This window comes from Dama dama, chromosome 24, assembly GCF_033118175.1.
Source record: "Dama dama isolate Ldn47 chromosome 24, ASM3311817v1, whole genome shotgun sequence".
In the NCBI taxonomy this organism is placed as follows: Eukaryota; Metazoa; Chordata; class Mammalia; order Artiodactyla; family Cervidae; genus Dama; species Dama dama.
In genome coordinates, this window is record NC_083704.1 from 52,560,101 (window position 1) to 52,580,067 (window position 19,967).

Consider the following 19,967-nt stretch of genomic DNA (forward strand, 5'->3'; position numbering starts at 1 on the left):
TGGGTCTTCGGCGCTGCCCTGGATTTTCCTCGTGTGGAGAGCAGGGGCGCCTCTGTCCTGGCAGCGCATGGGCTTCCCTTGCTCTGGAGCGCAGGCTCAGCAGTTGTGTGCGTGCTCTCAGCTGCTCTGCAGCGCGCGCAGTATTCCCAGATCAGGGATGGAACCCGTGTATCCTGCGTTGGCAGGCGGATTCTTTATCACTGAGCCACCAGGGAAGCCCTGATACTCCTCAGTCTTGAGGAGAACAGATGCTGGACAATAGAAGGAATAATCGTTGCTGATAGAGGTGTTAATCGTAAACGCAGTAGAGGAAGTCCGTTTTAAGGGGGCTCAGTTTTAATCCCCACTTCAGTTTTATCTTCCCTGAATCTTTCAGGGAACAGAGAGGCACCTACTCTGGCTACTTCCTGGGGGGAGGCAGGGGGCCCTGCAGTGCTGTGTGAATTCGGGGCACTGGAGACTGAATTAGAAACACCTGATCTCAAGCCCTGCACCCGAGGGTTGTGTGGTGAGGAAATCAGTCCTGGGGCGCCGGCTGCAGATATAGCAAATATCTCTCGTTTCCTCAGATTCAGGAGAAGCCGGAAACCCGGTCTGCCCCTCACTTCACAGGGAGACTCGCTGTAGCCAGTTGTTTGCAAACCACTCCCTGTAAGAGGGAAACGCACCCAGGCAGTGCCGAGGACCTGGGAGTAGGGAGCTCACCGCTCGTCCAGCAGTGGGGGTTATCAGAGACTCGGCCTATGGCGCTGTCGCCTGGGGTTTTGGTTTTGTTTCTTGGTTTTGGCTGCACTGGGTGTCCTTGCAGTTCACGGCTGTTCCTTGTGGCGTGTGGGCTTCTCGCGTTGTGTCATGAGGGCTCTAGGATCCCCGGGCTCTAGTCCCCCAACCAGGGATCAAACCCGGAGCCCTCTGCACTGGGCCATGGTGCCTTAGCTGCTGGACTGCTGGGGAGATCCCTGGATCTGTAGTTTTTGTGGAAAAGAAAAAGGTGTGAGAAAGCGTGAAAGTGTTAGTCGCTCAGTCGCGTCCGACTCTTTGCGACCCCGTGGACTGCAGCCCGCCATGGACTCTGTCCATGAGATTTCCTAGGCGAGAAGACTGCAGTGGGGTGCCATTTCCTCCCCAGGGGATCTTCCCGATCTAGGGGTTGAACCTGGGTCTCCTGCATAGCAGGCAGGTTGATTACTGCCTGAGCCCCCAGCGAAGCCCATGAGAAGGCGTGAGAAAACAGAACTCCCGTTCTGCTTGTAACTGATCCTCAAGGTCTCCCAAGGGGTGAGACGGCCACTGCTCAGGAGTTTGTGTGCTGGCCGTGGGCAGGCTGGACGGGTCGGCCCCTGAGATCTTGCCAGTGATGCACCCGCGGTTTTACTCCAGGTTTAGAGAAGCGAGCGTGGCAAGAAGGACGTGGGAGGCTCCCGTCTCCCTCGCAGCTGCTGCTCTGTCCCGGCTCTTCCCACAGTCCCGGGAGCGTCCGGGCGAGAGGAGGCCTGGAGACACGCACTCAGGCGGTGGTTAACAGTCAACCAGTCTGTCCTACATACCGTTTAACTTTACCTCTCGTGTTAGAAATACTTCTCCTTTTTAAAGCTGTCTAGCTATTCATATTTATTGTATTGAAGTATAGTTGATGTACAGTGTTTTAATTTCTGCTCCACAGTAAGGTAACTGTTCACACATATCCATTCTTTTTAGTGTTCTTTTCCGTCGTGCTTTATCCCAGGAGATTGAATCTAGTTTCCTGCAGTAGACAGTAGGATCCAGTTGTTCATCCATCCTTTTTTTTCTGGCTGAACAGAGTCTTCTTTACAGCGTGTGGGCTTCTGCAGTTTCAGCTCCGTCTTCTTGCAGAGCATGGACTCGGTACTGGGGCTCCCGGGTTCTGCAGTTGCCTGTGGGGCGTTAGTTCCCCAACCAGGGGTGTAACCTGCATCGAAAGGCAGAACTCTCTGTTCATTCTAAACGCAGAGTCTGGGTCCACTAAGCCAGAACTCCCAGTCCATCCTCTCCGCCCCAGCCCCCCACCCCCCTACCCCCGCCCGTGGCAACTAGAAGTCTGTTCTCTGTATCTGGGAGACCGTTTCCTAGGTGTGTTCTTGTGTGCTGTTTCCCTCCCTGTTAACATTTTCTGTCACTCTCTTTTGCCCTGTCTCTTTCTCCCTCCCACCCTGCCTCCTTCCCCCTCTCTTTCTTCCTCCCTCCCTCTCTCCTGGTCTGTCTGTCTCTCTCCCCCTGTTTCCCTCTTTCTGTCTCTCTTTCTCCTTCCCTCCCTTTCTATTTCCCTGTCAGCCTCTCTCTCTTCTCCCTTCCTCGCATGCTCCCTTTCTCTTTCTCCCTCTCTCTGTCTCCTTCTCTCCCTCCCTCCCCTTCTCTCTCCTTCCCTCCATCTCTCTCTGTCTCTCTCTCTGTCTCTCTCTGTCACTCTCTCTTTCTCCCTCTCGCTGTCTCCCTGCTTCTCTCTGCTTCTCTCGAGGTTGCCCTGCTATTCTGTCTCTCCCTTTGTTTTTCTTTGTCCCTCCCTCCCTCTCTTTTGCTCTTCCTCCCTCCCTCCTTTCTCTCTCTTGCCCCCATCTCTTTCTGCCTTCACCCCACGCCCTCTCTGTCTCTCTCCCTCCCTATGTCCTTTCTCCCCCCTTTCTGTATCCCTCACCATTTTCTGTCTCTGCCCCTCTTCCCGTCCCTGTCTCCTTCTCCCTCTGTGTCTCCTCTTCCTCACTCCTTCCCTCCCTCCCTGCGGATCTCCCTTCCTCACTGCCTCTGTCTGTGTCACTCTCTACTGCCTTGTCTCTCTTGCTCTTTCCTTCTCTCTCCCCTGTCCCTCCTTCCTTCTCTGTATCTCCATCTCTCTCTCTCCCTCCTTCCCTCTCTTTCTCTTTCTCACTCCCTACCTTAGTCTCTCTCTCCCCCTCTCTTTTTCTGCATCTCTCTTGCTCTGTCTCTCTCTCCCTCCCTTTTTCTCAGCCTTCTCTTTCTTCCTCCCTCCATTTCTCTGATTGCTCCCTGCCTCACTCTCTTTTTCTCCTTCTTTCTCTCTGTCTCTTTATCCTTCCCTCTTTCTCTTTCTCTGTCACTGTCTGTTTTTCAGTCCCTCCCACCCCCTCTCTGTCTCTCTCCCTGTCTCTCTCCCCCCTTCCCACTCTCCGTCTCTCTCTTTTTCTCCCTCTTTCTCTCCCTCCCTCCCTCCCTCCCAGCCTGTCTCTTAATCTCTGGGTCTCTCTCTTTCTCTGAGTGTCTCTCTCCCTCTCTCTCCTGGACTTACTCTTTCCACCTCCTGTTTTATAGAAAATTTTCACTTTCATCTCAGGTTCAAAGGATGTGTTAACAAAAGCAGCCGCTCGTTATGTACAAATAAATAATACCCACATTCATTAGAGAATTATCTAGCGTACTTTCAGTATACTAACATCACAAGAAAAGACAAATAGAAACAGCAGAGGATACCTCTCCAGAGTGGGTTTTGGCCAACATCCACACCTGAGCAGAGCTGGGAAGTCCCGTGACACAGCACATCTGGACCCCGAGTGGGGAAAGGTCCTCGGCAGCAGGTCCCCTCCTTGGGTGAGACTTCAGAAATGGTAACGGTGACCCTCTATGCGAGACAGCAAAGGAGACACAGATATAAAGAACAGTCTATGGACCCTGTGGGAGAAGGTGAGCGTGGGATGATCTGAGAGAATAGCATTGAAACATGTATATTATCATATGTGAAACAGATCGCCAGCCCAGGTTGGATGCAGGAGACAGGGTGCTCAGGGCTGGTGCACTGGGATGACCCTGGGGGATGGGGAGCACGTGCACCCGTGGCTGATTCACGACAGTGTATGGCAAAACCCACGGCGGTATTGTAAAGTAATGAACCTCCAACTGAAATAAATAAATTAATTTAAAAAAAGAATTAGTGAAAAAGTAATTAAGCAGTAAATGATTAAAAAAAAAAACTTAGTGTAAATGTTAATATTTAATACTTTCTCTAGTCAGCAATCAATTTTAAACCAAAGAACAATAACAAATTTGCAGTTTGGGTTCCCGCTTATAATCCCAGGATGCACACTGATACCCTGGTCAGTCTGTGAGCAGATAGCAGCTCTGCTTTCCTGTTAATGCAGTTTGTTTTTTTCTGTAAAACTTGGAATGTTGTTAAGCCTGGAACCTGGTTGGCCAGACCCCCTCCTGGGGCTCAGCAGTTTGAAGATTCGTCCCCTGTCTTATCTAAGGTGCAAGGCTTGCAGTCTTAGCAGGCAGGGTCAGAGGTCTGCTCTGCTCAGCCTCTGAAGCCTAAACAAGAGTGTCCATTTAATTTCCCCACACCTCCCTCCCCCGCCCCACAAGCTGCCCATCTCCCTCCGACTCTCCCATTCCTTCCCCTGCTCTCGCACGCGCGCTCTCTCCCCCCCGCCCCCCCCCCCCCCCCCCCCCCCCCGCCACCGCTTCTCTCTGACTGTTGTCCTCGCTCCCTCTGTCTCTCTCTCCCTGCCCCCTCCCTCTTCTGTCTCTCTCTGTGTGTCCGTCCCTCGCTCCCTCTCTCCCCTCCCCTGTCCTCTGCCCTCCTCCTCACCCCTTCCCTCCCTCCCCATCTCTGCTCCCCTCTGCCCTCCTCCTCACTCCTTTCCTCCCTCCCCAGCTCTGCTCCCCTCTGCCTCCTCCTCACCCCTTCCCTTCCTCCCCATCTCTGCTCCCCTCTGCCCTCCTCCTCACCCCTTCCCTCCCTCCCCATCTCTGTTCCCCTCTGCCTCCTCCTCACCCCTTTCCTCCCTCCCCATCTCTGTTCCCCTCTGCCCTCCTCCTCACCCCTACCCTCCCTCCCCATCTCTGCTCCCCTCTGCCTCCTCCTCACCCCTTCCCTCCCTCCCCATCTCTGCTCCCCTCTGCCTCCTCCTCACCCCTTCCCTCCCTCCCCATCTCTGCTCCCCTTTGCCTCTTCCTTCCCTCCTCCCATCTCTCTCTCTCTCTCTCTCTCTCTCTCTCTCTCTCTCTCGTTGCCTTTTTCTGTCTCTCTGTCCTCTCTTTCTCTCCCTCCTTCCTCTGTCTCTTCTGTCTTTCTCCCTGAATTGCTGTCTCTCCCTTGCTCTTTCTGTCTCTCTCCGTCACCCTTTACTTCTCCCTCCTTCACAACCGCTCAGTCTTTCTGTCTGTCTTCTTTTTCTCTTTCTCTCACTTCCTACCTTTCCTCTCTGTGTCCTTTCTTCTCTTCCGGTCTCTCTCCCCGGTCTGTCTTCCTCCTTCCTTCGCTCCTTCTCCCCAGCTCCTTCCCTCCCTGCCTCTGTCTGTATCTCCCTGCTTCCCTTTTGTGCTCTCTCCCACCTTCCCTCTCTCTTTCTCTCCAATTTTCTCTCTTCTCTTTGTCTTTCTCTTTTTTCTCCCGCACTCTGTTAATCCTATTTCAGATTCTACATATCAGGGTTATGGTATCTTTCTGAGTTAGTTCACTTAGTATGATAATCTCTTACTGCATCCATGTTTGCTTCAGATGGCATTATTTTGTTCTGTTTTTTATGGCTGAGTAGTACTGCATTGGAGTACTCCCCTGGAGAAGGCAGTGGGACCCCACTCCAGTACTCTGGCCTGGAAAACCCCATGGACGGAGGAGCCTGGTGGGTTACAGTCCATGGGGTCGCGAAGAGTCGGACACGCGTGAGTGACTTCACTCACTCAGCGCTCCGTTGTACACATGTGCCACGTCCTCATCCGTCCATCTGTCCATGGGAACTTAAGTTGTTTCTGTTTCTTGGCCGTTGTGTGTAGTGCTGCTGTGAGCATAGGGGTGCATGTATCTTTTTGAATTAGTTCACTTATTCATTTATGGCTGCACTGGGTCTTTGTTACCCGGGTGGGCTTTCTCAAGTTGCAGTGCGCGGGGGCTGCTCCCTAGTTGTGGGGTGGTGGTTTCTCTCGCTGTGGCGCACGGTCTCCAGGGCGCCTGGGCCTCAGCAGCTGAGGCGCAGGCTCTGGACTCTGGGACTTCAGGAGTCGTGAGCCGTGGGCTCAGCATTTGCGGCGTGTGAGCTCAGCAGTTACGGCGCACGGGCTTAGTCGCCCTGTAGCATGCGGAATCCTCCCAGACCAGGGATCGGACCCCAGGTTCCCTGCGCTGGCAGGCAGGTTCTTAACCGCTGGACCACCGGGGACATCCTCTGTGTATTTTTTTGTTTCTGTAGTCATCTCTGGGTTATTTAGTAGCATGTTGTTTATCCTCCATGTGTTTTTGTGTTTTTCATAGTTCGGTTTTTTCCCTGTAATTGATTCTCATAATTCTGTTGTCAGAAAAGATGCTTGATATGATTTCCATTTTCTTAAATTTACTGAGGTTTGATTTATGACCCAAGATGTGATCTGTCCTGGAGCATGTTTCGTGTGCACCTGAGAGAAAGTGTATTCTGCCGCTTTCGAGTGGACTGTTCATCAGTATCAATTAAGTCTCTCTGGTCTATTGTGTTAAAGATTGTGTTTATTTATTTTCTGTCTGGATGACTTGTCCATTGGTGTAAGTGGAGTGTTAAAATCCTTCCCTGTAATTGTGTTGGGCTCCCCTGTTGGCTCAGACAGTAAAGAATCTGCCTGCAGTGCAGGAGACCTGGGTTCAAACCTTGAGTCTGGAAGATCCCCTAGGTAAGGGAATGGCTCCCCACTCCATTATTCTTGCCTGGAGAATTCCATGGGCAGGAACCTGGCGAGCTACATTCAGTCCATGGGGTCACAAGCAGTTGGACGTGACTGAGTGACTAACACACTACACTTATCACTACATAATTGTGTTAATTTTGATTTCCCCTTTTATGATGATTAGCATTTGCCCTATGCATTAAACTGCTCCTGTCTTGAGTGAATAAATATAATTGTTATACCTCCTTGTGGGACTAATCCTCGATCACTGTGTAGTGACCTTCCTTGTCTCTTATAACAGTCTTTATTTAAAGTCTATTTTACCTGATATGAATGATGCTATTCTAGCATTCTTTTGATTTCCATTTGCATGGAATATCTTTTTTCATCCCCTCATTTTCAATCTGTGTGTGTCCCAAATTCTGATGTAGGTCTCTTATAGACAGCATATATACTGTTCTTGTTTTTTTTTCATCCATTCAGCCAGTGTGTGTCCTTTGCTTGGAGCATTTAATCCTTTTACATTCTAGATAATTATCAACATACAAAACAATAAGAAAATGGTAAAAGGAACATGTATCTGTTTTGTGGGTCCGTTTCTTGTGTTTTCAGCCTAGAGAAGTTCTTTAAGAATTTGTTGTAAACCTGGTTTGATGGTGCTGAATTCTCTTAGGTTTTGCTTGTTTGTAAAGCTTTTTTATATTTTATTTTTGCCTGAGCTATGCAGGATGTGGGATCTAAGTTCCTTGACCAGGGATCCAGCCCACACCCCCTGTATTGGAAGCACTGGGTTTTAAACACCTGAGAAGTCCCTTGTCTGTAAAGCTATTGATTTCTCCTTGGAATCTGAATGGCATCCTTGCTGGGTAGCGTAATCTTAGTTGTACTTTCTTTCCCTTTCATCACTTTAAATATGTCCTGCCATCCTGTCTGTCTTGCAGAGTTTCTGCAGAAAATCAGCTGATAATCTTATGGAGATTCCCTTGTCTGTTTTTGCTGCTTTTACCTTGCTCCTTTTTTTTTTTTTTTTTTAGTTTGATGAATATTTGTCTTTGTGTATCTCCTTGGATTTATCCTGTTTGGAACTGTCTGGACTTGGGTGCCTATTTCCTGTGTTAGGGAAATTTTCAACTGTAATCTCTGCATGTATTTTTCTCCGACTCTTTCTCTCCTTCTAAGACCCCTGTGATTTGAATGTTGGTGTGTTTAATGTTGTCCCAGAGGTCTCTTGAGACTGTCCTCATTAATTTTGATTCCTTTTTTCCTTATTCTGCTTCTCAGCAGTTCTTTCCACCATTCTTTCAGCTCCCTTATTTGTTCTTCTGGTTTGGTCACTCTGCTATTGATTCCTTCCAGTGTATTTTCCATTCCAGTTTTTCTTGTGTTTCTCATCATTGTTTGTTCTTTAGTTCTTCTAGGTCCTTGTTAAAACACTTCTGTATTTTCTCGACCTGTGCCTCCATTCTCTTTCTGAGATTTAGGATCATCTTTACTGTCATTACTCTGATTTTTTTTTTTTTTTTTAGGTAGATTGCCTATTTCCTCCTCATTTGTTTGGTCTTGTAGGTTTTTACATTGCTCCTTCATCTGTACCAAATTTTTTTGTCTCTCTTTTTTATATTTGATGGATGGGACTCTGTTCTTGTCTTGCTGGTTGTTTGGCCTGAGGCGTCCAACCCTGGAGTTTGCAGGCTGTAGGTGAGTGCTGCGGTGAGGACCTCTGGGAGAACTCACTGTGATTAATATTGCCGGGGGTCTGAGGTTCTCTGTTAGTCCAGGGGTTTAGACTCAGTGCTTCCCCCACAGGAGCTCAGGCCTGATCTCTGGCCTGGGAACCATGACCTCATAGGTCACACAGTGCTGCCAAAAAAAAAGGACAAGAAACAACAAGGAGAACAGTAAAAATGAATAAAAAATAAAATAAATCTAGAAAATATGTTATAAAAAATAGGGACTTCCCTGGTGGTTCAGTGGCTAAGACTCCACGCTCCCAATGCAGGGGGGCCCAGGTTTGGTCCCTGGCATGGCCAAAAATATATATATTAGAAAAATTAAAATGTAACAACAGCAAAGCTAAAGAGAATCACTACAGCAAGGGGAAAATAGCCAGAAAAGGCCCTGCGGGGCTGGGCTTAGGCTCAAGACCTGCACAGCCAGAGGGGCCCCTGAGAGTGGAGATTCAAGCCCTGGACCTCAGCAGGCTCCCGGGTCCTGAGCAGGTTGGGGAGACCCTTGTCATGTTCCCCTCGCCCCCCAGCCACCCCTCAGGGGTGCCCGTCCCACCCCGCCTCTGCTTTTCCCCCCTCCCTCCTTCCCACCACATCCTGCCTGTCTGCACGGAGGCTCCTCCAGTCCCCTAGGTCTGAGGTCCCCCACCAGCACCTGGGTGGTGCCCCTTTGTTAGGAGGCGTGAATTCCTTGTCCTGTTACCCCATCAGCTGTGCCTCAGCTCTGGTTTCCATTTTTGTTCTCAATACTCCTCAGTCCTTTTTTTCCCCACTGTTTTAAATATATGACTATTTATTTGGGTGAGCTGAGTCTTCAGCGGTGTGTGGGCTTTCTAGTCGCGGCTCTCGGCCTTCTCCTGCTGTGGAGCAGGGATTAGAGCACGTGGACTCGGCAGTTGCGGCTCGCAGGTTCTCTAGTTGTCTCAAGCTGGTTTAGTTGCCCCGAGGCATGTGGGATGTTTGTTCCCCAGCCAGGGATCTAACCTGCATCCCCTGTTCATTCTAAGTGTCAGAGTTTGCTTCTCCTAACCCTGAACTGCCAGTCCATCCCTTCCCGCCTCCCCTCCCTCTTGGCAAGTAAAAGTCTGTTCTCTCTGTGAGGCTGTTTCTTCAGCTCAGCCGCTCAGTCATGTCCAGTTCTTTGTGACCCCATGGACGGCAGCACGCCAGGCCTGCCTGTCCATCACCAACTCCCAGAGCTTGCTCAAACTCATCTCCATCGAGCCAGTGATGCCATCCAGCCATCTCATCCTCTGTCGTCACCTTCTCCTCCTGCCCCCAATCCCTCCCAGCATCAGGGTCTTTGCCAGTGAGTCAGCTGTTCGCATCAGGTGGCCAAAGTATTGGAGTTTCAGCTTCAACATCAGTCCTTCCAATGAACACTCAGGACTGATCTCCTCTAGGACGGACTGGTTGGATCTCCTTGCAGTCCAAGGGACTCTCAAGAGTCTTCTCCAACACCACAGTTCAAAAGTATCAATTCTTCTGTGCTCAGCTTTCTTTATGGTCTAACTGTCACATCCATACACAACTACTGGAAAAACCATAGCCTTGACTAGACGGACCTTTGTCAGCAAAGTAATGCCTCTGCTTTTTAATATGCTGTCTAGGTTGGTCATAACTTTTCTTCCAAGGAGCAAGTGTCTTTTAATTTCATGGCTGCAGTCACCGTCTGCAGTGATCTTGGAGCCCGAAAAAATAAAGTCTGTTTCTTAGGTATGTTCATTTGTGCCCTGATTCTTGCCCCCTCTTTCATTCTCTGTTTCTCTTGCCCTGTCTCTTTCTTCTCCCTCTCCCTCACTTCCTCCGTCTTTCTTTCTCTCCCTGCCTCCCTCCTTCTCTCCTGATCTTTCTCCCTCTCTTATCTGCTTCTTTCTCTCTCCCACCCTCTCCATCTGTCTGTCTTCCTCAGTGTCTCTCTTCCTATATATCTCTTGCCTCTCTGACTGTCTCCTGGTCTCTATCTGTCTCTCTGTTCCCTTCATCCCTTTCTCTTCATCCCTTCTTTCCTATCTATCTTTCCCCGTCTCTCCTTCCCTCCTCTATGTGCCGCTCCCTTTCTCTCTCCTTCTTTTCCTTCCCTTCCTCCCTCTCCCTTTCCCCACTCCCCTTTCTTTCTCTGTCTCTCTCCCTGTCGCTGTTTCTCCGTCCCTCCCACCTACTCTCTTGGTGTCTCCCTATTTCTCTCTCTCTCTCTCCCCTCTCCCCATTCCCTATTTCTCTGTCCGTCTGTCTCTGTTCCTCCAGCTTAGTCTCTCTCCCCGTCTCTCTTTCTCTCTCGCTCTGTCTTTCCCACCCTCTTTCCCTCTCTCTTGGTCTCTCTCCTGTCTGTCTTTTCCTTTCCCCCAAACTGTCTTTCTCTGCTTCTGTCTCACCCTGTCTCTTCTCCCTCTTTCCCTCCCTGTATCTCTAAGTCTCTCTTTCTCAGTGTCTTTCTTTCTCTGTCTCTTTTCCCCTCCTTCTTTCTCTGTGTATCTCTCTCTCCCCTGTCTCTCTCATCTCTCTTTCTCCCTTCAAACCTCCTTCACTCGTTACTCCTCCCTCCCTCTGTCTTAGCCTCTGTCTCTTCCTCTCTTCCTCCCTTCTTTTCTCCCTCTCTCCCGCCCTGTCTCTCCCTCTTTTTCTTCCCCCTCCCTCCTTGTCTCTCTCTCCCCTACCCCGTCTCCATCTGTCTTTCCCTGTGTCTTCCTCTCTTCCATCTCTAGCTTCACCCCCTCCCTCTTCTTTTTCTCTCCCTCCCCTCCCAGCCTCTTTCTCTTTCTCTTTCTCCACCTCCCTCCCTCCCTCTTGGTCTCTCTCTCCTTGTCTCTGTTTCCTTACATCTCTCCCCCCCCTTGGTCTCTCTCTGTGTGTGTCTCTTCCCCCACCCCCTTCTCCCTCTCTCTGTCTCTCTGCTCCTGTCTCTCCCTTTCCCCACATCTCTCTCTCTCTTTCCTTCCCACCCTCTCTCTGGACCTTTTTTCTGTCCCTCTCCCTCCCTCCCTCCCTATCTCTCTGCATCCCCCTTTTCCCTTCCTCTTCCTTTCTGTCTCTCCCTCTGCCTCCCTCATTCCCTCTTTTTCTGTCTCTCTTTCCCTCCCTCCCTCTGTCTATCTTTTCCTCTGCCTGGCCCCCTGTTTTCTTTCACTCTTTCTCCCTTCTTCCCTCCCTCTCCTTTCGTCCCCCTGTATCTTGTCTCCCTCCCTCCCTTTCTCTCTCTCTCCCTCCCACGTTTTCTCCTGCCCTCTCTCCCCCCTCCCTCTTTCTCTGTCACTCTCTCCCTTCATCCCACCCCTTCTCTCAGCCTCTCGCCCTCTCGTCTCTGTCTCCACCCTCCTTCCCTCTTTCTTGGTCTTCTCTGCCTCTCCCTGTGGCTCTCAGTTTCTCCCTCCCTCTCTCTTTCCATCTCTCTCCCCCAGTCACCCCGTCTTTCTATCCCTCTTTCTCTTCCTGTCTTTCTGTCCCCCCCATTCTTCCTTTGTTTCTCCCTCACTCCCTGTATCTCTCTCTCTGCCTCTCTTTCTCCTCTCTTCCCTCCCTCTTTCTCCCTCGCCCTTCCCCCCAGCATGTCTCTGTCTCTCTCACCTTCCCTCCCTCCCTTCTCTTTGTGCCCTATTTACATTCCACATATAAGTGATATCATATGGAAAGATTTGTCTTTCTGACTTCACTTACTATCATAATCTCTAGTTGCAACCTTCCGTGGCATTATTTCGTCCTTTTTCCCTGTGTCTGAGTAGTATTTCCTTGTATGAATGTACTACATCTTGAGGGGCTTCCCTGCTGGCTCAGCTGGTAAAGAATCTGCCTGCGATGCAGGAGTCCCCGGTTTGATTCCTGGGTCGGGAAGATCCCCTGGAGAAGGGATAGACTGCTCACCTCAGTATTCGTGGGCTTCCCTGGTGACTCAGATGGTGAAGAATCCACCTGCAGTGTGGGAGACCTGGTCCCTGGGCTGGGAAGGTCCCCTGGAGGGGGGCATGGCACCCCACTCCAGTGTTCTTGCCTGGAGAATCCCATGGACGGAGGAAGCTGGCGGGCTACGGTCCACGGGGTCGCAGAGAGTCGGACACGGCTGAGCCACTAAGCAGGCACACCCAGCACATCTGTGTCCATTCATCTGTCACTGGGGGTGTGTTTCTGTGTCTTGGCTGTTGCGTATAGTGTTGCTGGGAACACAGGAGTGTGTGCACCTTGGAAATTGGTTTTTATTTATTCTTGGCTGCGCTGTGTCTTCGTCGCCGCACATGGGCTTCCTCAAGTCTCAGCGAGCGGGGGCACTTGCGGTGCGGGGCTCCTCGTGTGGCTGCTCTTGTCGAGGGCCGGGGGCTCTAGGGCAGGCGGGCCGCGGCAGCTGCAGGGCACGGGCTGGCATTGGCAGTGTCAGCTCGGCGGTCGCGCGGGCGCTCGGCTCCCCTGCCGAGTGCTGTCGGGTCTGACTCTGTGACCCCGAGGACTGTAGCCCGCCAGGCTCCTCTGCCCATGGGATTCTCCAGGCACGAACACTGGAGTGGGTTGCCATTTCCTCCTCCAGGGGATCTTCCCAACCCAGGGATCGACCCAGGTCTCTTGCGTCTCCTGCACTGGCAGGCGGATTCTTTACCACTAAGCCTTCAGGGAAGCCCCTGCAGCATGTGGACTCTTCCCGGACCAGAGAGCGAACCTACGGCCCCTGCATTGGCAGGCAGATCCCTAACCACTGGATCACCAAGGAGGTTCTTGAATTATAGTTTGACTGATAACATGCCCACGAATGGAACTTCTGGATCATATGGTGATTCTATTTTATTTTTCTGAGGAACCTCCACTCTGTTTTCCATAGTTTCTGTTCCAGTTTGCATTACCACCAGTGGTGGAATTCCCTTTTCTCCACACCTTCTCTAGCATATGTTACTTGTAGACTTTTTAATGATGGTCATTCTAACCTGTGTGAGGTGGTATTTCTTTGCAGTTTTGATTGCATTTCTCTCATAATTAGTGATGTTGAGCATCTTTTCATGTGCCTATTGGCGGCATCTATATGTTTTCTCTTAAGAAATGTCTTATTTATGGTCTTTTGCCCTAAATTGTCTATTTGGTTGTTGTTTTGTTGAATTGATGTTGAACTATTTGTATATTTTGGCAATTAATCCCTTGTCTGTTGCATCCTTTGTAAATATTTTGTCCCCTTCTACAGGCTGTCTTTTTGCCGTTGTCACGGTTTCCTTTGCTATGCGAAAGTTTGTAAGTTTGCTTAGGTCCCATTTCTTCATTTTTGTTTTTGTTTGTATTGCCTTGGGAAACTGGCCTAAGAAAACACAGGTACGACTTAGGTCAGAGGATGTTTTGCCTAGGGGTTTTCTGGTGTCATGTTTGTGTGTGTGGTGTGAGGGTGTGTTCTGGTTCAGTGGTTTACATGCAGTTATCTAGCTACAGCTTCCCAATGCCACGAAATGCTTCCCTAGATGGTTGGATGGCATCACCGACTCAATGGACATGGGTTTGGGTGGACTCCAGGAGTTGGTGATGGACAGGGAGGCCTGGCGTGCTGAGGTTCATGGGGTCACAAAGAGTTGGACATGACTGAGCGACTGAACTGGACTGCACTTACTCTTGGGAGCCAGGAATGGCCTTCGTATGTCGTTACAAAGGGGCTCAATCCTAGCCCACTTCTAGGAACCACCTGTATACAGAGGGGAGCAACTGGCAAGATGTTCCTTTTTCGATGAGTTTCCTGGCACAGCTTGGTCAGAGTTTTCTTCAGGGCGCAGTTACCTTTTCAGGCTTTTTTTGTAGGTTGGGGTCTCCATGCTGTGCAGTTTCCACTTTGTACCTAAAGCTTTGTTTACTGTTTGTGTTATTTCTGTGATGAAAGCGGATCCACGGGTCACTCTGTATAGTAGAGGGAAGGCCGTACCTAGGAATAATGTCCTTAAAAAGGACTCTTGTCACTTCTGATGCTTTTCCTTTTGGCTGCGAAGGGCTCTACTCAACCTTGATCCAGGTGTAATCCTTGCAGTCCTTAGCTAACATCTTGAGGAGGTTGGGGGAATTTTTAAATCCTTTTGGCATCCCAAGTCTGGCATAGCTCAGAAATGTCAAGTTTATAAAAACACGGGAATGAGCCTGAAATCACATCCTCAGTGGTCACTTAAGTTTTACCGTTGTTACTCCACTTTGACTTTTAAATGCATCCCTCTCATCAGTGTCAAAGAAGATGTACAGTGCATATGTGAGAGGTCACAAAACAGGCCACTTTTTAAAGTTAAACCATGTGTTAATATAAGCCAGTGACTTCCGCATACCTCAGTACATGCAGATTTTTATCACTTCCCCTTCTGATTGCAAATCTTTCAGTAGAAAACATTGATAATCAAAATATCTATCCAGTTCACCCTGGATGTAGATCATGTCCCTCAGTACTGGGTCTCCTTTATATGTGCCTAGTTAATCCATGTTGGGGAAAACCGATCAGGTGTGGTAAGCAGGCTCAGAGGCATGTTAATGAGGAAACACTAAAGGCCATACATTTTATCACTTACATCCAGTTGTTATACAGTAGCACCTGTGTAGCAGTACATTCAGCTCAGCAGCATGGTGTGAAATTTAATTATTAGAGACCTGTATTTGTCATAAGGTCCTTCCCAGAAATTTTCTTGAAGATGAAGCACTTTTGCAAAAGCATCAGAGTACAACTGTCTATAAATGACAGGACTTAAAAGGGCATGGTTAAACATCTGATTACAGTGTAATGAAACTTACAGTGTAAGGAAACTTTGTTACAGTAACAGAATTACAACTGATTATGTTTAAATTAAAGTATCAAATGTTGTTATTCAGTCAAAGTCCTGTCTGACCCTTAGCAACCTCGTGGACTGCAGCGCGCCAAGATCCCCTGCCCTCCACTGTCTCTCAGAGTTTGCTCAAATTCATGTCCACAGAGTCAGTGATGCTCCTGACCATCTCATCCTCTGCCGCCCTCTTCTTATGCCTTCAGTCTTCCCCAGCATCACGGTCTTTTCCAATGAGTTGGCTCCTTGCATCAGGTGGCCAAAGTATTGGAGCTTCAGCATCAGTCCTTTCAATGAATGTTCAGGGTTGATTTCCTTTAGGATGGACTGGTTGGATCTCCCTGCAGTCCAAGGGACTCTCAGGAGTCTTCTCCAAAACCTCAGTTCAAAAGCATCAATTCTTCGGCGCTCAGCCTTGTTTACGGTCCAACTCTCACATCCTATGTTACTACTGGAAAAACCATAGCTTTGACTATATACATTCTCAAGTCAGCTCTATGTTGGGGGCCAGATTTGATGCTGAAAACTCAGCCTCTGCGCACCAGTGCAGAATCAAATCTGAGAGTCTGGGATGAAGTAGAAGAGAACAGCTTTATTGCTTTGCCAGGCTAAGGGGGAGACAGCAGGCTTGTGCCCCTGAAAAACAGCCTCACATCCAACCCAGGAGGAGCTCGTGAGGAGTTGTTACAGCAGTGGTTCAGGGTGTGTGCGGGGCCTGCACACCTTCATCTTGTCTCAGGCAGCCTCCTGCTCTTCTCTCGTTCCTCAGATCTGGCCTCGGGGGTTTCTCAGCTGCTTCTCCCCTGTGTCTGCACCCTTTCCCTTCCCAGACTAGCAGCTGTTTGTATCTGTCCTTTGGAACCCAGGGAAGGTCATAGAGGCTGGAATCTCCTCCCTACAGACAAGAAACAGGGGACAGAAGGCTTCCGTGCCCAGGAGCCCCGTGGGGTCCTGTTCCGTTTCAGAGGCAGCAAATGTTATTAAGTGACTGGCGGGCAGCTGAAATCTGATTAGAGGGGCCTCGCGGTGAGGCCCGTGGCAGGTGCAGAGTCTACAGCTCCGGCCCTCCCCAGTGCTCCTCACCCCGACAATGTTCCTAAGTCCCAACCCCAGCTTCAGCAAGTGGAGAGGGTCGGAGCACAGCCAGGTGTCCCCTGGGGCTTATAAAGGCTGGAGGAGGAGCAGCTGGGGGCATCCGTGCCGTCACCCTGTACCCCTCGGCTCCTTATCCCGCCTGTGTGACCTGCCGAGCTAAGAGCACCCACCTTAGGGTGTCTCAGGGCCCGCCTCACACTTGCACCTCCTCCTCTAGACCTCCTGCCCCCTGAGGTCTGCAGTCTCCTGAACCCCGCGGCCATCTATGCCAACAACGAGATCAGCCTGCGCGACGTCGAGGTCTACGGCTTCGACTATGACTACACCCTGGCCCAGTACTCGGACACGCTGCACCCGGAGATCTTCAATGCCGCCCGTGACATCCTGGTCGAGCACTACAAGGTGAGACCGGACCACCCCTGGGTGGGTGGCTGAATGGATCCCAAGGCAACTGCCCGGCAGGCAGGTGTGCCAACACCACTGGCTCAGGCCTGGCCTCGTTTCCCCTAACAGTACCCAGAGGGCATTCGGAAGTATGACTACAACCCCAGCTTTGCCATCCGCGGCCTCCACTACGATATTCAGAAGGTGAGCGGCCCCTCCTGGGGGAGGCATGTGGGGACCGCTTCCTCAGCCACCCGTCTCCTGGCGGTGGTGGGCTCATTTTCCTACTCCTTTGGCCTCAAAGCCGTACTTCCTCTTGGCAAGCGTGGGGTGCCCTTGCTACCACCCAGCTGGGGCGTGGGGACTAGAAAAGGCTGGCTCAGAGCCGATGGCGGGCTGTCGCCTCACCACCCATCTTGCTCCCGCGGTGCCCCTAGAGCCTTCTGATGAAGATTGACGCCTTCCATTACGTGCAGCTGGGGACCGCCTACAGGTCAGTGCTGCCCCGGCCTGGCCCCGTGCCCCCCACCTTACACCAGGGCGCCCCTGTGGACTGGTGGTCTCTCTGCACCCACCCAGGGGCCTCCAGCCTGTGCCAGACGAAGAGGTGATCGAGCTCTACGGGGGCACCCAGCACATCCCCCTCTACCAGATGAGTGGCTTCTATGGCAAGGTAGGTGCCCGCCTCCCGGGGCGCAGTGCCCGCACCCTGGTGTCCCCGCGCTCACCCCCAGGGCACACTGCCCTCGGGTCTCCAGGGCTGGAGGGCTTGCTCAGTCAGCACTGCTTCCCCAGGGCCCCTCCATCAAACAGTTCATGGACATCTTCTCGCTGCCAGAGATGGCACTGCTCTCCTGCGTGGTGGACCACTTCCTGGGCCACGGCCTGGAGTTTGACCAAGCGCACCTCTACAAGGATGTGACAGTAAGGGCCTGGGCCTGCGCCCCAGGGTGGCGTGGACGGGAGTCCAGACACAGCAGGGCAGGTCGTCCTGGGCTCCAGTAAGGCCTCACTGCCCCTCCACTGCCCCCAGGATGCCATTCGGGACGTGCACGTGAAGGGCCTCATGTACCAGTGGATCGCGCGGGACATGGGTAAGGGGGCCGGGCCCTGCTGCGGCTGCCGGGGCCGGCGCGGGGCTGGCCCTCACCACTCGCTTCTCCACCCCCCATGTACTTCCCAGAGAAGTACATCCTGCGAGGGGACGAGACGTTTGCCGTGCTGAGCCGCCTGGTGGCCCACGGGAAGCAGCTGTTCCTCATCACCAACAGTCCTTTCAGCTTCGTGTAAGCGCCCCTGCCCGCGCGGGGAGGAAGCGGGACTCGGGGACTCAAGTTGGTGGCAGAGGCCTGGAGCCTCCCTCGGACGCCTGCCGCCTGTCCCACTCGGCCCCTCTCCGCCCAGGGACAAGGGGATGCGGCACATGGTGGGTCCCGACTGGCGCCAGCTCTTTGACGTGGTCATCGTCCAGGCGGACAAGCCCAGCTTCTTCACCGACCGACGCAAGTAAGGCCTGGCCGGGGTTGTGGGCCCAGGGCGCGGGGGCGGGCTCGTGCTTGCTGCCCTGTGGACCCGGGGCCGGGGCAACCCCTGTGCTGACGGGCAGGTGTGCCGCCTGGGAACCAGGCCCTTGAACCTCACCCCAGGCCCTTAAATCCACCCCAGGCCTTTCAGGAAACTTGATGAGAAGGGCTCGCTGCACTGGGACCGCATCACCCGCCTGGAAAAGGGCAAGATCTACCGGCAGGTGAGAGCTGGCTGGGTGGGCGCTGCCCCACACCTGTGGGGGCTCCGTCCCCACCCAGGGCCTGGGGAGGCCCAGCCCCGATGCTCGGCGTCTCCGTGCCATGCTTGCCTCACCTGGAAGAGGCAGACTCTCTTCACATGTGCTGTGAAGCTCTTCGGTAGCTCAGGCATTCAGTAAGCACCCACTCAGTGGTGCTGAGCCATCTGCTGCAGCCAGACAGCCTGGTGGGGGCGGCTCACAGGCCCCCGACGAGACCCCTTTTCCTGGCTGGCTAGGAAGGTGAGGAGGGGGCCTTGTGCTTGGCGGGGAGGTGCTAGGTGGCTGTGAGCAGGAGGTGAAGTATTTGGCTCTGGATGGAGTGTGGAAATTCTGGCTGAGCTGGGGCTTCTTAGAGACAGTGGTTCGGGGTTGGGGGGTCCGGCCAGTAGCGCAGCCTCGGGCTGCCTGATGCCGAGCCCAGCCTGCAGGCAGCACCCAGGCCCCGCACCCTGCCCGCTGCTCAACCTCCCGCGCTGGCGGCCCCCTTGGGCAGAAGCTGTGAGGATGACACTGTTGTGTTGGCCTCCTGGCTGAGCCTGGGGAGCGTCACTCCCCCTTTGTGGGAAACGCTGAGTTTTCTTCTTTGGCAAGTTTTAGACTTTTCTTTAGGCCTCATGTTCTGAAATTTCACCACGTATGTGGTTTCTCTGCTCTCTCAGTGTCTCCTGCCAAACTTGGCACATCCTCAGCACTCCGCCCGCTCATACTTCCCTGATCCTGCGGCCTGCACCTCACTCTCTCCACCTGAGTTAACGTCCCGGCCCACCCCGGTGTCTGCTCCCCTACCCGCGTCCCCTGCTGTGTCGGATGGAGCCTGGCTGTTTCCATCTTTTCTCCAGCTTTGGCGCGGGAGGGGCAGGCAGCCTCACAGGGAGGTCTGCCGTTCGTCTGCCGGGCCGGCCTCCTGGCTTCGGGGCCGTGGGGTCGCGGCTGCAGTTTGTTTCCCACAGAGTGGACTCGGGCCCTCGCTGGCGCGGGTGTGAGGGCACAGGGCGGGGAGGCTTTCCTGTCGCGGGCAGACCCCGCGGGCCGGGGCCCAGAGGGGCCCACAAGGCCGCGGGAAAGGGCAGCCCTGCATCCGGCCTCGCTGCCTCTGGGGAAGCCTGGCGGGGAAGAGCCCCGGGGGAGCCCCCGCGGCACAATGAGCGTAGCTGTGGCCCCCCCCCCCCCCAGGGAAACCTGTTCGACTTCCTGCGGCTGACGGAGTGGCGCGGCCCCCGAGTGCTCTACTTCGGGGACCACCTCTACAGTGACCTGGCGGACCTCATGCTGCGGCACGGCTGGCGCACGGGCGCCATCATCCCCGAGCTGGAGCGCGAGATCCGCATCATCAACACGGAGCAGTACATGCACTCGCTGACGTGGCAGCAGGCGCTCACCGGGCTGCTGGAGCGCATGCAGGTGCGGGGCCGCGGGTGCGGGCGGCGGCGGGGCTGCCCCGGGCCGCTCACAGCCGGCCCACCCCTGTCTCCCCCAGACCTACCAGGACGCCGAGTCGCGGCAGGTGCTGGCCGCCTGGATGAAGGAGCGGCAGGAGCTGAGGTGAGTGAGGGGCCCGGGCAGGCGGCCGCGCCCCGCCCCGCCCCCTGGGAGCCCCCCGAGTGCCCGTGTCTCCTCCGGCAG

The 19,967-nt window shown here is 52.9% G+C and overlaps 1 protein-coding gene across 1 annotated transcript in view; it reads left to right on the forward strand.

Moving 5' to 3' along the window:
- The window catches only part of NT5DC2 (5'-nucleotidase domain containing 2), a 54,579-nt gene that overhangs the window by 34,272 nt on the left and 340 nt on the right, over positions 1-19,967 (forward strand). Inside the window, exons 2-12 of the mRNA XM_061128428.1 lie at positions 16,392-16,576; positions 16,688-16,762; positions 16,996-17,051; positions 17,138-17,231; positions 17,354-17,482; positions 17,592-17,652; positions 17,742-17,844; positions 17,963-18,064; positions 18,224-18,305; positions 19,518-19,745; positions 19,822-19,886. Of these exons, the coding sequence (XP_060984411.1) occupies positions 16,392-16,576; positions 16,688-16,762; positions 16,996-17,051; positions 17,138-17,231; positions 17,354-17,482; positions 17,592-17,652; positions 17,742-17,844; positions 17,963-18,064; positions 18,224-18,305; positions 19,518-19,745; positions 19,822-19,886 (1,180 nt within the window). The remainder of the gene's footprint in view (positions 1-16,391; positions 16,577-16,687; positions 16,763-16,995; positions 17,052-17,137; positions 17,232-17,353; positions 17,483-17,591; positions 17,653-17,741; positions 17,845-17,962; positions 18,065-18,223; positions 18,306-19,517; positions 19,746-19,821; positions 19,887-19,967) is intronic.